General features: G+C 41.2%; 1 protein-coding gene across 2 annotated transcripts in view; it reads right to left on the reverse strand.

Annotated features, from left to right (window-relative positions):
- Positions 1-15,834, reverse strand: part of LOC123512434 (G patch domain-containing protein 1-like) — a 176,940-nt gene that overhangs the window by 33,623 nt on the left and 127,483 nt on the right. For both annotated transcript variants that reach the window (XM_045268848.1, XM_045268847.1), the window contains exons 12-13: positions 14,076-14,145; positions 7,859-8,028 (exon numbers count right to left, since the gene is read on the reverse strand). In XM_045268848.1, coding sequence (XP_045124783.1) covers positions 7,859-8,028; positions 14,076-14,145 — 240 coding nt within the window. The remainder of the gene's footprint in view (positions 1-7,858; positions 8,029-14,075; positions 14,146-15,834) is intronic.

A 15,834-nucleotide genomic window follows, 5' to 3' on the forward strand; every position in this document is an offset into this window, starting at 1 on the left:
TTGATTAGAAGAGAAGAAAGAAAGAAACAAGAAAAGGATATAATTGATAAATGTAAAGACCAACCAAGGCTTTTTACAGACATGTGAACAACAACATCAAAAATAGAGAAAGTATTGAAAGTTTAGAAGTAAATGGAGTATGCAGTGAAGATCCCAGGAAATGGCAGAGGCTATGAATGGATGCTTTCGGAAGGTATTCACAAAGGAGACTGCTTTTGACAAACCACTGGTAATGGAACAGAAAGGGATTATGAAGGAGTTTCAAGTAACTGTGGAGGAGATCAAGAATATGATGGGGAGTTTAGAAGTGAGAAAAGCTGTGGGACCTGATGGGGTATCAGGATGGATTTTAAGAGAATGCAGGGAGCAACTGGCAGAAAAAGTTTGTGAAGTAATTGATGCCTCATTAAGGGAAGGTGTAGTGCCCCAAGACTGGAAAAGAGCTAACATTGTCCCAATTTATAAATCAGGTAACAAGAGAGACCCATTGAACTATAGACCAGTGTCACTTACAAGTGTGGTAGCTAAGATGTGTGAGAGGGTGGTGAAGAATAGATGGACAGACTTCTTGGAGAAAAATGACATACTTTGTGAGTGTCAATTTGGTTTTAGAAAAGGGCGTTCATGCACGACAAACCTGATATGTTACTATTCGAGGGTGATAGATGTAATACAGGAAAGAGATGGTTGGGCTGATGGAATATATCTGGATTTAAAAAAGGCCTTTGATAAGGTACCACACCGGAGACTGATCTGGAAACTTGAAATGGTAGGAGGAGTGCATGGCAGTTTACTAAAATGGATGGAAGACTTTTGGTAGGAAGAGAAATGAGAACAATAATTAAGGACAGACCATCAGAATGGGGCTTGGTGGAGAGTGGAGTTCCACAGGGATCAGTGTTGGCACCAGTAATGTTCGCGGTCTACATAAATGACATGGTGGATGGGGTGTCCAGTTATGTGAGCCTATTTGCAGGCGATGCAAAATTGTTAAGAAAAGTGAGATGTGACAAAGATTGCGAACTACTCCAGGAAGACTTGGACAGAATATGGAAATGGAGCTGTACATGGCAAATGGAGTTCAACACGACAAAATGCAAGAAAATAGAGTTTGGCAAGAGTGAAAGAAGAATCAGGAGTATGTACAAGATAGGAAATGAAGACATAAAACCAGTCATGAAGAAAAAGACCTTGGGGTGACAATTACCAATGACCTATCGCCAGAGAGACATATAAACAAAATAATTGGAGAAGTATTGAACTTATTGAGGAACATAAGAGTGGCGTTCGTATATTTAGATGAAGAAATGATGAAGAAAATAATTGATAAGACCGAGGCTTGAATATGAACAGTGGGCTCGAACTTAAAGAAACACATAAGGAACATACAGAGGGCTGCAACAAAATGGTGCCTGACTTAAGAGATTTGACTTATGAAGACAGACTGAAAAGAATGCAACTTCCGACCCTGGAAAACAGAAGAGAAAGGGGAGACCTGAAGCAATATACAATGATGAATGGAAAAATGGATAGGGAAGATCTGTGTATGTGGAATGAAAGAATGTCGAGAGGGCATGGGAAAAAACCCCTTATAGGAGAGATGTGAAAAATAAAAGAAACACATAAGGAAGTTCACGCAAGGAATATTCATGAGACTACAAAAATGGCTACAAGAATGGTTCCAGAATTTGAAGGGATGACATATGAGGAGAGACTAAAGGCTATGGATCTACCAACCCTGGAACAGGGAAGGGAGAGAGGAGATCTGACACAAGTTTATAAATTGATCAATGGAATGGACCAAGTGGATAATGAGAAACTAATCCTGAGAGAAGAATATGACATTCGAAGCACAAGATCGCATAGTAAAAAGCTGAGAAAGGGAAGATGTCTGAGAGATGTTAAAAAATATAGTTTCCCACAAAGATATGTTGAGACATGGAACAGTTTGAGTGAAGAAGTGGTGTCAGCAACAAGTGTGTATAGTTTTAAAGAAAAATTGGATAAGTGTAGATATGGAGATGGGGCCACACGAGCATAAAGCCCAGGCCCTGTAAAACTACAACTAGGTAAATACAGACACAGAAAGTGGTAACAAGTGAAGCTAAGGAAAAAAAACGAGAAAAGGACTGAGATAGAGAAGAAAAATTTTTACAGGAGGGTTCTGGACACAAGACTAAAGAAGTGGTACCTATGGAAGAAGGAGGAGGTCATGGAGGAGGCAAGAAATTAAGAGTAACTTATACTAATATAGATGGGTTGTTATGAAGCATGTTGGATGTTAGGGATTATTTGAAAAAGAAAAAGCTGGATGTAAGGTGCATAGTTGAAACAAAAATAAGAGAGTAGATCCATGTTAACTTTAAAGAGGAGGGATATAATAGCTGGAGGAGAGACAGGAAGGATAAAAGGGGAAGGAGGAGTGCTAATAATGGTTTGTCATAATATATGTGTGGAGGACGTGCAATATGGAGAGGGCCCGGTCAGCTGAGGATTAGTGAAAGCTATACCGAGTTCCTACATAAAATACGTGACGGTCAGATAGCCAACATTCCTTATAAAACAACAGAATCACGAAGCAACGATCCTAGGTGGATGACAGACAGATTAAAGCGATGGATAGGGCAAAAAAGAAATATATATAGGAGGCTAAAGGCAGGAGAAGAAGCTGTAAGGCCATTATACTATGAATTAGTAAGATCAGTTAAGAGGTTAACGAGGAAAGCTAAAAGTGAATGTGAGTTGAGGGTAGCCAGCCAAGCAAAGACGGACCCTAAGGGATTTTTTCAATTATATAAGACGAAAAGCAGGGAAGAAATAAGTCCCGTGAGGACAACAAATGGTGAAATGGCTAGTTCTGTGGAAGAGATTAGTAGAATTGTGAACGAGTATTTTTTAACTGTCTTCACCCAAGAGAACACACAGGAAATACCAGATAGTGATGAGGTATTTAGAGCAGGGGAAAGTGAACGGCTGACAGATATCCTTACAACTAAGGCGATGGTAGAGCAGGAGATAGATAAACTAAAGAAATTCAAGTCACCGGGACCTGATGAAGTTTATCCAAGGGTTCTAAAGGAATGCAAGGACGTCGTAAGCAAGCCTTTAGCGGCACTTTTTAGGATGTCACTGGAGTCAGGTGAAATACCAATAATGTGGAGAGAAGCTAATGTGGTTCCCATATTTAAGAAGGGGGATAAAACCCTAACGTCTAATTACAGGCCTGTCAGCTTAACTTCAGTTGTGGGTAAACTAATGGAATCAATAATAGCGAAAAACATTAGGGAACAGCTAGACAAACATGGCTTGATAAATCACACACAACATAGCTTTACGAAGGGAAAGTCGTGTCTTACCAACCTGTTGAGCTTTTATAGCAAGGTTTATGAGGCGGCAGATAAAGGTGATAGTTATGACATTCTATACTTAGATTTCAGTAAAGCCTTTGACAAAGTACCTCACCAGAGGCTCTTAAAAAAGGTTAAAGCACATGGTATAGAGGGTAGAATATTAGGCTGGATTATGGCGTGGTTAGATGGCAGGCGACAAAGGGTAGTAATTAATGGTTTGAATTCCGAGTGGGGAGAAGTAGTTAGTGGGGTGCCACAGGGGTCAGTTTTAGGGCCATTATTATTTCTGATATATATCAATGACTTGGATAGTGGAATTAATAGTTATATCAGTAAATTTGCGGACGACACAAAGATAGGTAGATAAATTAGGTCTGATTCGGATGCCAAGGATTTGCAGGCTGACTTGGATAGGATGAAAGAATGGACAGATAGATGGCTAATGCAGTTCAATATTAACAAGTACAGGGTGTTGAGCGTGGGTAGAGATAATCCAAACAATAGGTACACAATAGATAATGTGGCACTAGGAAGTTCCAAGTATGAGAAAGATTTAGGAGTCATAGTTAGCTCTGATCTCGGTACAAGGAAGCAATGTATCGAGGCCAGAAATAAGGCGAATAGAGTATTAGGTTTCATCTTTAGAAGTGTTAAAAGCAGGAGTCCTAAAGTAATACTAAAATTATACTTGGCGCTGGTCAGGCCACATCTTGACTATGCGGTACAATTCTGGTCCCCACATTACAGGAAGGACATAGCTCTGTTGGAGTCAGTGCAAAGGAGGATGACTAAAAGGATACAGGGAATGAGGGATATACCTACCCTATGAAGAGAGACTGAAAAAACTTAGTCTGCATTCCTTAGAGAGACGTAGGTTAAGAGGAGACTTGATAGAAGTATTTAACCCTTTCACTATGGTGACGCCTATGTGGGCGTCATGAAGCCCCAGTAGCAAATACGGTGACGCCTACGTAGACGTCATATTTCTTTTCTGAGCTTTCTTCAGTTCAGTTGTCTCGTATAGTGTGTTGGATACTAACTACACATGCCGTATGCTGTCCTTGAAATCCTAGTGCTCCTCCCACCATCCTTGTCTCCACCAATCACAAAAGATAAGCTACATGCATCCCGCCTTGTGTCTAAAATTACCCAATGGCATAGACTGTTCCCATCTCTCTCTCTCTTTCTCTCTCTCTCTCTCTCTCTCTCTCTCTCTCTCTCTCTCTTCTTCTCTCCCCTCTTCCTTTCGAAAGATAAGCTACCTGCGTCCCGCTTGTGTCTAAAATATTAGCAAATGTCACTCTCTCTCTCTCTCTCTCCTTCATCTCCTCTCCTTCCCTCCTCCCCTCTTCCTCTCAAAAGATAAGCTAGATGAGTCCCGCTTGTGTCTAATATTAGCAAATGTCACTCTCTCTCTCTCTCTCTTTTTCTCCGAAGAGAGAAGCGTCCACTTTCCTCTTCGAAGGCGACATAGTGACTAAAAAATAGCAGCATAATACACAAAGACGACAAATATGACAAGCTTGCACAAGTTTCCCGAGCTCGGGCGCGTGGCACCACCTGTATCACACAGGCGGGCTTTTTTAACATTCGGCGCGAAGGGATTAAGTAGTATAAGGGTTTTAACAAAGGGGACATGAATGTAGTTCTTAGGATCAGTAGTGGAGACAGAACCAGAAAAAATGGGTTTAAACTTGAAAAATTCAGGTTTAGGAAGGAAATGAGAAGACAGAGTGGTTGATGAGTGGTACAGTCTCAATGGGCATGTAGTCAGGGCGGAGTCAATAAGGAGCTTTAAAAGAAGGTTAGATAAATTCATGGATGGGGAAGATAGATGGAATTAGGTAGATTAAGCACACTGGGACTGCCTCGTATAGGCCTGGCGACCTCTTGCAGCTTCCCTCCTTTCTTACGTTCTTATGACAAAGTGGAAGTAATGGGAGTATCAATCAAAACAAAGGAATTGAAGAAGAAAAAAAAATTGTAGTTACATATGTGCCACCTAAGACTGAAGAACATAAAGATATGCAAAGAGAGGTGATAAAGTGCCTAGATAACGTGATAAGAAGAGATAAAAGAATACTTTTAGTTGGAGACTTTAACTGCTAAAAAGTAAACTGGAGAGAGATGGAAGTAATGGATAATGCTGGGCAATGGAGCGAGGAAGTGTTACAGTTGACTATAGTTAATGCAGTGGATCAGTGGGTGGAGGAATCAACAAGGTACGGGGGGGAAGAAGAACCATCGCTGCTTGACCTAGTATGCACAAAGAAACCAGAGCCCAATCCAATCATACAATACCTTCGTCCAATGGGAAGAAGTGATCATGAGACATTAGAGATGTAAATTCAGGAGGAAGATGGGATAAGTTACAGAGATGACTACAAAGGAGAGAGATTAAATTATGCAAGAGCGGATTTTGAAAAATTAAGGATCTATTTTGTTGATATTGAGTGAAGAAACATTATGTACAGAAAGATAGTACAAGGGAAATGTAACATATTCTTACATAAATATAATGGAGGAGTGAAAAAAATTGTACCTGTTTATAGAGTTAAGAAACAAAAACATACTTGGTACAATGCTAGATGCATACAAGGTAAAAATACAAAAGATAAAGCGTGGAAGAAACCAAAAAACACAGAAATGACTATAATAGACGACAGTACAAGGATGCCAGAAATGAATACATTAGAGTAAGGAGAGGAAGAAAGAAACTTTGAGAAAGATGTGGTGAATAAAAGCAAAGATGAACCCAAACTTTTCTACAAGTTTATAAATGGCAAAACAAAGAACAAGGAAACAATTGAAAAAATCATTAAAGAAGGGAAGACATACCAAACAGAGAAGGAAATGTGTGAAATAATGAATGACAGCTTCAAAACGTTGTTCACTGAAGAAGATTTCACAGAACCTAATAGGACATTGCATTGCCAAGGATTACAGGAGATCGCAGTGCACAGAGGATATTGGAGGATTATTGGATAAGTTGGATGCCAGAAAAGCAATGGGGCCAGATGGTGTATCAGGCTGGGTGTTAAGAATGTAAAGAGCAAGTACTGGAGCCAATTTGGGAAATAATTACAAGTTCAATAAATGAAGGGAGAGTTCCACAAGAATGGAAGAGAGCCAATGTAATTCTGATATTTGAAGGAGGAAAGGCAACTGAACCACTAAACTACAGACCAGTGTCACTTACAAGTGTCGAAGGGAAGTTGTGTGAAATAATTATCATAGGAAAATGGGTTAAATTTCTAGAAGAGGAGCAAGTCATATTGAACAGACAATTTGGGTTTAGGACATGGAGGTCATGTGTATCAAACATATGAACCTTCTACTCAAGAGTTATTGCGGGACTTGAAAACAGAGATGGATGGATAGACATAGTATACCTGGATATAAAAAAGGCTTTTGAAAAAGTTCCTCATGGAAGACTACTTTGGAAACTCAAGAACATAGGAGAACTGCGAGGAACTTTGCTAGAATGAACAAGAGATTATTTGAAGAATAGGGAAATGAGAACTGTGATCAGAGATACATGTTCATCTTGTGGTAAAGTCACAAGGGTCAGTGTTAACCCGCATTATGTTTCTTCAGATTTATGTAAGCGACATTCATATTGGGGTAAACAATTATGTAAATTTATTCGCTGATGATACAAAGCTGCTAAGAGTTACCAAAACCAGAGAGGACTGTCTGCTGTTGCAGAAAGATATAAACAAGATCTATGACTTGAGCAGGAAGTGGAAATTGGAGTTTAATGCCAAGAAATGTCACATAATGGAACTAAGAAAGAGTAAAATAAGACTGGTATAGAATTATTTGATGGGAGAGGAACAAATAATGAAGACTAAAGAGGAAAAAGATCTTGGAGTGATCATACAGGAAAATCTGAGTCCCAAAAAACACATAAGCAAGATATTTGGAATATCATATAAAATGTTGACTAATTAAAGAGTGGCATTTCAATTCATGGGCAAATATATGATGAAAAAATCATCACAAGCATGATACGTCCAAGGCTGGAATATACAGCAGTGGTGTGGGCTATGAGCTCTAAAAAGGATATAAGAAAATTGGAAAGGATACAGAAGACTGCTACTAAGATGGTGCTGGAATCAAAGGACCTAACATATAAAGAATGACTGAAGGAAATGGGACAGCCAACCTTACAAGATAGAAGAGAAAGTGGGGGCCTAATAACAATGTAGAAGATAGTCAATGGCATTGAAAAGATAGACAAAGAAGACCTGATGCTGTTTACAGAAGAGGATGGAAGGACAAGAGGACATGAAAAGATCAGGATGAGGCAGTGTGTGAAAGATATTGGAAAATACAGTTTTCCACACAGAAAGGTGGAAAAATGGAATGCATTGGATAATGACGTTGTTACAGCACTTAATGTGCATAACTTTAAGGAAAAATTAGATAAATGGAGACATGGAGACAGGACACTGAGTCCTGCTCAAACCCTGTAGAATACAACTAGGTAAATATACACAACTCACTCTGGATAAGGGTTTGGCACATTGAAGCGTCGACACAGCAGGGAGTCAGGGTGCCACTCCTCCAAACTCTGAGTAAGTTTGCCGTACATCCCAGCTTGGGCAGCAGCTGTCCTCTCGTCCCCCGGCTCCACTGGGTCCAGCAATCCCTTCTCCCCAGTTTTGGTCTCAGCCTGGGGGAGTGAATGAATTGGGGCATGATGTGTGTGGGTTGGGGGTGATTCTGTGAGTGTGTCTGTCTGTCTGTTTAGTGCTTGATATGAGTGCATGGGTTGTGATTGATTCTGTGCTTTATGTCTATGTGTCCAGTGGTGGCTTATGGAAAAATAGAATAGAGGAACTGTGTCACTGCAAGCTTCCCACAAAAGTATAATAATAATAATTAAAAGAAAATATTAAAAAAGAAATAATTAGGCAAAGAATTTTATAAACTTATAGTTGTACCGTATAAAGCAATGTAAACATAGGCCTTGGACTGAGTGTTTATAGAAGCAGGCTGAGCAGTGAGCTTCACCAACTGCAGCTCAGCAGTCTTAGGTGTAGCTCCAAAAAATTCTAAATTTCACGTCACGCACTTCAACTGACATCACTGCGGTAGCCAACGCGATGCCATGCTACCATTCCACCGTCAGTCGGTTGCTACCTCCTCGCAGTCACGCATCTAGTCGCTCCTGCTCCGTTCTACTCCAAGCAATGTCTCGCTGGGTAAGCTTTCTCCTATACAGTCCAAAGTTGACTGTGGGTGAAAAGCACATCTATGGACTACATATTTCTGATAGACAAGCAGTGTGGAGTTTGTACGGGGGTTAATGCCGCCTTACGGTGACACCATATGCTGTATTATGACCGTATTGTCTCTGTTTCTTTTATTGAGCAGTGTGATGTCGGGCACGGAGCAGTCTTTTCCTCTGCCCCCCTCCCTTTCGTTGTCTTCAGATGGGAAGAAAAGGAAGCGGTGCTCTGTGGATGATTCCACTCCTCCACCTTGCGCTTCACCACCGTCACTCCCGGGGCCGAGCTTGGCAGGTGCCACGTCAGAATCAGCTGTGTTTGGGGACAGAGTTGCCTTGGATAGGCTGTCTAGCCTAGTGTCAGGCCTTATTGACAAGCTGAACAGGACCCCTGCACCGCCAAATGCATCTACGGACACCGGGAATGACTTTAGTGGTTTTCATGCCCTCTCGTCATCTGAAGACGAAGCAGGGGTTGCCCCTGCTAGCCAGCCAGACCCTCTTGACGGTTTAGACCACCTCACCCGTGACGATAATGAGGATGAAGATTTTCTGAGGGCTTTGGGTGACCTTTCTGGCCACTTCCATGGAGAGGAGGAGAAGGGAGAGCCGCTGGCCGACAGCTTGGCCACTATCCTCAACGCCAGCCTTCGCCGACGGCCTGTGTCCGAGAGTGTGAAGTTAACGTGTGCAAAGATCAAGCTCCCAAGTAATGTGCCGAACCTCACGATGCCTGTGACAAACGCGACTATAACTGAGGCCATGAGTGTGAATGGAAGGCTGGTAGATGCCAAGCTTTTCCAGACTAACTGCCTGTTGACAAAGGCAATAGTTCCCATTGCTGTGTGTGTTAATGATATTGGACAAAAGAAGGGTAAGAGCTTGTCATGTTATTTAGATGGCCTTAATAGTTGTTTGCACCTTCTTACTTCAGCAGTGAATTACCTCAACCAGTTGCGGAAGGATGTTGCCCGAATCCATGTCCGTGACTTGGCCATGGTTGATCTCTGCAAATGGGAGTGTGAGGTGGGTCAGCAGGAGTTATTTCCCTTTGATGTGACCCGCAAGTGTGAAGAGATCCACAAGGCCGGTCGGCTGGGCCTTCCTCCAAGACGTCTGGCAAGAGGTTTTCTTCCTCTTCACGGTCATCACACCGTCCCTCTCAGGCTCACTACCAGTCCTGCCCTCGTTCTCAGACCCGGCCTTTTTTCGGCCAGCAGCCTCCCCAGGGGAGGGGGATGCACAGGCCGAAGCTACACCAGCACTAACCTCTCCGGTGAGTTCCTTAATTCCACAATTAGTTAATACTCCTGATAATTTTAGAGGAGGTAAGATTATTTCTGCTGAGTCCATGTGGAGGTCTCTGACTCAAGATTCCTGGATTTATGATGTGGTGGGGGGGAAATTTCTTGATTTTGTGTCTTTGCCTATTCTGACTGTACCTCCTCGTCCTCTAACCCTGTCTCAAGCCGATGATTGGGCTTTGGACAATGCTTTACATCACTTCCTTATTCAGTCAATTGTGGATCCTTGTTTATCTGATGTTCATGGTTTCTTTTCAAATGTTTTTTCTATCATCAAGCCAGTTGGCCCAGCAAGAGTCATTCTAAATTTAAAATACCTTAATTTTCATGTACCTTACTTACATTTTAAGATGGATACATTGAAGGATGTCATACCTTTAATTTACCCTAAATGTTTTTTTGTTACAGTGGATTTTAAGGATGCTTATTACTCCATTTATGTTAGGCCTGAGGGCAGGAAATGGCTACAGTTTATGTGGAAGGGCCGTTATTACAGATTTACTTGCCTTGCAGGGGTTATCTTCTGCCCCTCGCATTTTTACAAAGTTAATGAAACCTGTCTTTTCCCACCTGCGATCCCTTGGGATGGTCGTGTTATGTTATTTGGATGACTGTCTTTTCATTGCTTCATCAGTAGAGATTTTACAGGCTCAGGTCAGCTATGCCTTGTATTTCTTTGATTCCCTGGGTCTCACTGTCAATGTGCGGAAGTCGGTTCTGGAGCCTACAAAGAAGGTTACGTTCCTTGGCGTGGTGTTGGACTCTATCGCCATGACTACCACCTTAACATCTCGTAGGAAGGAGCGCATCAAGGAACAAGGCTTGCTGCTACTTAAGGGTAATGTCACTTTATGGGACTTATCATCTTTTATTGGTTTGACAGTGGCCTCTGCACCTGCAGTAGAGTTAGCTCCTCTCCATTACAGGTATCTGGAGTTGATTCGAGACCAGGGTCTCGCCTGGTCCTGTGGTGATCTTGACAAGTTTATTACTTTGGATTGTCATGCCCAACATTTGGTCGCTTGGTGGGTGGTCAATATAGACTTTCAGGAGAAGTCTCTCCTCTCTTCTTCCCAGATTGTGAGTTGTTTACAGATGCCTGTCTGACTGGTTGGGGCGCTTCAATGGGACACGTCACAACTGTAGGTCACTGGGCCCAGGAGGAGCTGGATCATATAAACCTCCTAGAGTTGAAGGCCATTCTGTTGGGGTTGCAGTCCCTGTGTAGGGATAGGTCTGGCTCCCATATTCGACTCCGTTCAGACAACACTACTGCAGTTGCTTGTATAGATCGTTGTGGCAGTACAAGACCTAATCTTCATGCCCTTACAGTGCAGATTTATGAGTGGGCTGCATCTAGGAATATTACCCTGTCAGCACAGCATATACAGGGTTTGTACAATGTGACAGCTGATGTGGAGTCCAGAGTTAGTAGGATGGATGGTGAGTGGATGTTACAACCCAATATTTTTAACAGAATTTGTCAGCTTTTTTATAGTCCAGCTATCGATCTTTTTGCCACTTGCTTAAATGCTCAATTGCCTGCCTATGTCTCCTGGAAGCCAGACCCATCTGCTATGTGCACTAATGTCTTCACCTAGGATTGGGGTGGTAGGAGCTTATATGCATTTCCACCTTTCAGCATTGTCTCCAAAGTTCTCCGGAAACTACAGGACGACAAAGCGACAGCTCTGATGATTCTTCCACTCTGGCTGACACAAGTGTGGTTTCCAATGGCCCTTCAGTTGTTGGCAGCCAATCCAGTTTTGCTTCCACACTGTCCTCTGTTTCTCCCTCAACAACCAACTCTAACACACCCTCAAGCTCGGAGGTTGGTTTTGACAGCGATGGTGCTCTCCGTGCAGCATTCATGCATCGTGGCCTTTCGCAGGAGGTTGACCAGTTTTCCTTCATTCCTGGAGAGCTAGTACTAGGGCACAATATAGGCCGCATATCAGCAGCTGGTTGTTGTTTTGCCTCCGAAGGGAAACTGATCCGCTTGAGCCACCTGTGAGTATCCTGTTGGATCACCTTTTGTTACAATATCAACACAGCACAGGTTAGGGATACAGCTCCATGAATGCAATCCGTTCGGCCATCTCTGCTATTGCTACTATTGATGGTCATCCTGCAGGACAACATCCGTTAGTCTCTTGGTTTATGAAGGTAGTTTTCTTAGAGAGACCTTTTCTTCCACGCTCCCATACAACTTGGGATCATCAGGTAGTGTTGGATTATATCTGTGGTCTTGGCCTTACTATGGACTTGTCTCTTCTTCAGTTGTCAAGGAAACTAGTTATTCTTATGCTTTTGTTGTCAGGCCACCACGGCCAGACCTTACATTTACTAGATCTTAGAAACATGTCTGTCACAGAATCTTGGGTTGTTTTTGGGATTGGAGACATTAAAAACTTCTCGTCCTGGGATCCACATGTCAGGCTTGTTTTTTGATGCCTACCCACATGACAGCCGCTTGTGTGTTGCTGACACCATCAAGCATTATCTAAATAGGACTAGCTCCATCAATGGTCACTTACGGGTTTTTTCCTGACTACACGACCTCTGGTTTGGTTGGCCTCCCGGGATACATTGCGTCGTTGGGTGAGAGATGTGATGGGAGCTGCTGGCATTGACATTACTGTCTTCTCTCCCATTCTACTAGATCAGCCTCTTCCAGTAAAGCAGCCCGGATGTTGCCTCTTGCTACAGTAGTCTCCACCATTGGAGGGGCGAGGGAGTCTACTTTTACCCAACACTATCGGAAGCCTCTTGCCCAGCAGGTCCAGTTTGCTAGGGCAGTTTTGTCGTAATGCATTTGTTCTTTTTTCATGTTAAATTTTGTAAGGGTTTGTGACGCCCTTCTTAGGTTTGCGAAGTGGGGAAAGAATTTTTTTTCTGTAAGTTTTCTGGGATTGGGTCCCATAATGTTCAAGAAATTTATATATATAATATATGTACTTGGTTGTGGCATAAAACTTAGGGACAAAATTTGTTCTGTACCCTGTGGAAGGTTCTTGGGATTTTTTGTGATACTGTCCTGAAATACATGTGATGGGTCTTATGTTTGCTATTTTGGTAATTTCCTTACCAACGTTCTGAGTATTACTTTTCGTTTTTTCCCTGGATTTTGTATTTTAGTAGGTTTGAGGAACCTCTCTAAAGCTCTCGTTGGCCACCGCTGTGACGTCAGTTGAAATTCGTGACATGAAATTGTAAGATTAAACGAGTACTTACCAAGTATGAAGTTTCATCGTAATTTCACGAACATTCAACGACGTCACAGTGGTGTACAACGCCCTCCCTCCCTACCCTGTCTGTTTTGTGATCCTCACTTTAGGGCGAAGGGTCCTTGCGGTAATTTGTAACTGCTTCCTCAAACCTCCTCTCTAAAGTGACTGATGGTAAAATGGTAGTATGGCATCTTGTTGTACACCACTGTGACGTCGTTGAATGTTCGTGAAATTACGATGAAACTTCATACTTGGTAAGTACTCATTTAATATTACAATTATTGTACAACATGAAACTTCAATTTTTGTCGTTTTACTGTAAATTTTCAAAATTTAGTTATAAATATTTTGAAAAAAATGTAACATATAAGGACTTTTTATTGTGACATAATTCATTAGTTGCATATTATTCTAGTGTGAGTTTGATGGAGTCCCACACGTGGCAGTGAGTGTTTGGGCTCGGGGGGACTGCAGCTCTGCAGCTCCGCAGCTCCTATGGGCGAGCCGCTACTGAATGTGTCTTGTCTGTTTGTTGCTTGATGTGTATGTGTTCACGTGCGTTGGGGCTGATTCTGTGCTTTTTATCCATCTGTTATGTTTCTTTTTCTATGTGTTTTTGTATGTGTATCTGTCTGTCCTTTTTTCTTTGTATATCTATCTGTATCTCTACACTCTTTCCTTTATTTGTATGTCAGTCTATGCTGTATTTATCAGTCTTTGCTTGTTTTTCTCTACATCCATTTAAATTTTTTTTCATCCTATCTTTGTCTAAATCAGTTTGATTTTTCTTTTTTTTTTATGAGCTCTCCATCAAAATCAGTCTGCCTAAACTATCTTTGCCTTTCTTTGTCACTCTAACCTGTCTTTGCTTATTGCTTGTCATTTTTGTCTCTGTTGAAACTCTTTGTGCCTATCAATCTATCAAAATTCTCTTTTCTCCCACATGTATGCTCACCTTTGGAATGTTGACATTGAGGCCATCCTTCAGTGTGGGGTCTGTTTCTGTGGTAGTGGCTGTCACAAAGCTGCAAGAGAGGGATGCAAGATGATGATGGTGATCACCATCATCATGGCTAAATAAATGATGGCTACAAATGGCAGGTTTCTAATGCAGGTATTTGCTGATCTATTCATTATTACTGGTAAATTATATGTAAGATAAAAAGGACAGGAAGAGAACAAGGCTCTCTCCTTCTAGTGACATACTGGCCAGAAAGTTACAAGAAAATGCCTCGTGAACTTTGCTTGATGTGATGTAACTATATGTAGGGCAGAGCCAGTATGATTCGAATGGTGGGATGGTTCCGTCCATCACGCTTTCTGTAAAGCGTACGGGTCCTGGATTCATGAGAATTTGCTTGAATGTGTGAGACTTTGTTCAGTCAGACCACGTGGAACCCCCAATCCGTGATCACTGTGATTTTCGATGCAGGTAAGAATTTGTGTTTTTCTTATCTTCCTGTGAACTAATTCCACTGTATATTGTAAGCTATCACTCTATGAATATGTAAAAAATTGGTAGGGTATATTAATATGGTGAAACAGTGATGCATTACGAAGATATTGATGTACACAAATGTGGCATGATGTTGACGCTAGATGTGTGTATATGTGTGTTACTTTTGTTGTTTAAAAAAAAAATAGAGGATGATTCAGACACTCTGGAAGGGGGATGTAACATTTAACAAACTGAATTATAATTTGCTGTATTAACTCAGATACATGTTATTTTTCATCATAATCATTTTTTTGTGAATGCAAAAAAAAGGAGGAACCATAATTTTGGAGATTTTAATTCTAGTATTTTTTATTTTCATTTTTTTTTTCTGCATGAAACAAAAGCATATCTTACAGGATATTTTTGTAGTTGAAAATTAAAATATCTTAAAAGTAATAGCTGCATGTTTATTAGCCAATCCAAACTACGTAATGATAATAGGTGTTAAGTAATGAAAGTAACTGAACCACTCCAACTCTATGACCGAACCATCACCATCGGATGATTTAGAAACTTGTTTCAGCCTCTACTGCTAAATACTCAAAGCAGTTACAAGCGTGACATATTTTCAATAAAGGGACAAAAGATTATGAATTATTTTGGCATCAACAGAATTCATTTTTTTTTTTCTAAAAATGTGAAAAAAAAAGTGTCCGAATCATACAGGCTCTCCCCTACTGTACAACTGGCTAAATACAATAGGGCAAATATAAATGGGTAAATGTAGTTAGGTGATTATAACAGAGTGAAGACAACTGGGTAAATAAACTCTAAATTCAACTAGGCTAATACAAATGGATAAATAGAACTGTGTAAATCCAACTAGTTAAATAGAAATGGCTAAAGACAACTAGCAAACACAACTGGGTAAGTACACACACACACAAACACAGGAGGTCTTTACTAAGGAATCCAAATTTGAAAGGCCACAGGGTAATAGAGAGACCATCTATATGAGAGAGATTAAAGTAACCAAATTTGAAATAAAAGAGATGATGAAGGAACTGGATGAAGAGAAGGCAATGGGACTGGATGAAGTCTCAGGAAGAATACTGAAAGAATGTAGGGAAGAACTAGCAAGTCCTATATACAACATCATAAAGTGCTCAATAGAAGATGGCACAGTACCAGTAGAATGGAAAAGAGCTGAGGTGGTTCCTATATACAAGAGCAGTAGGAAGGAAGAACCTTTAAATCACAGACCCGTATCACTAAC

Source organism: Portunus trituberculatus, chromosome 33 (assembly GCF_017591435.1).
Source record: "Portunus trituberculatus isolate SZX2019 chromosome 33, ASM1759143v1, whole genome shotgun sequence".
Taxonomy (NCBI): domain Eukaryota; kingdom Metazoa; phylum Arthropoda; class Malacostraca; order Decapoda; family Portunidae; genus Portunus; species Portunus trituberculatus.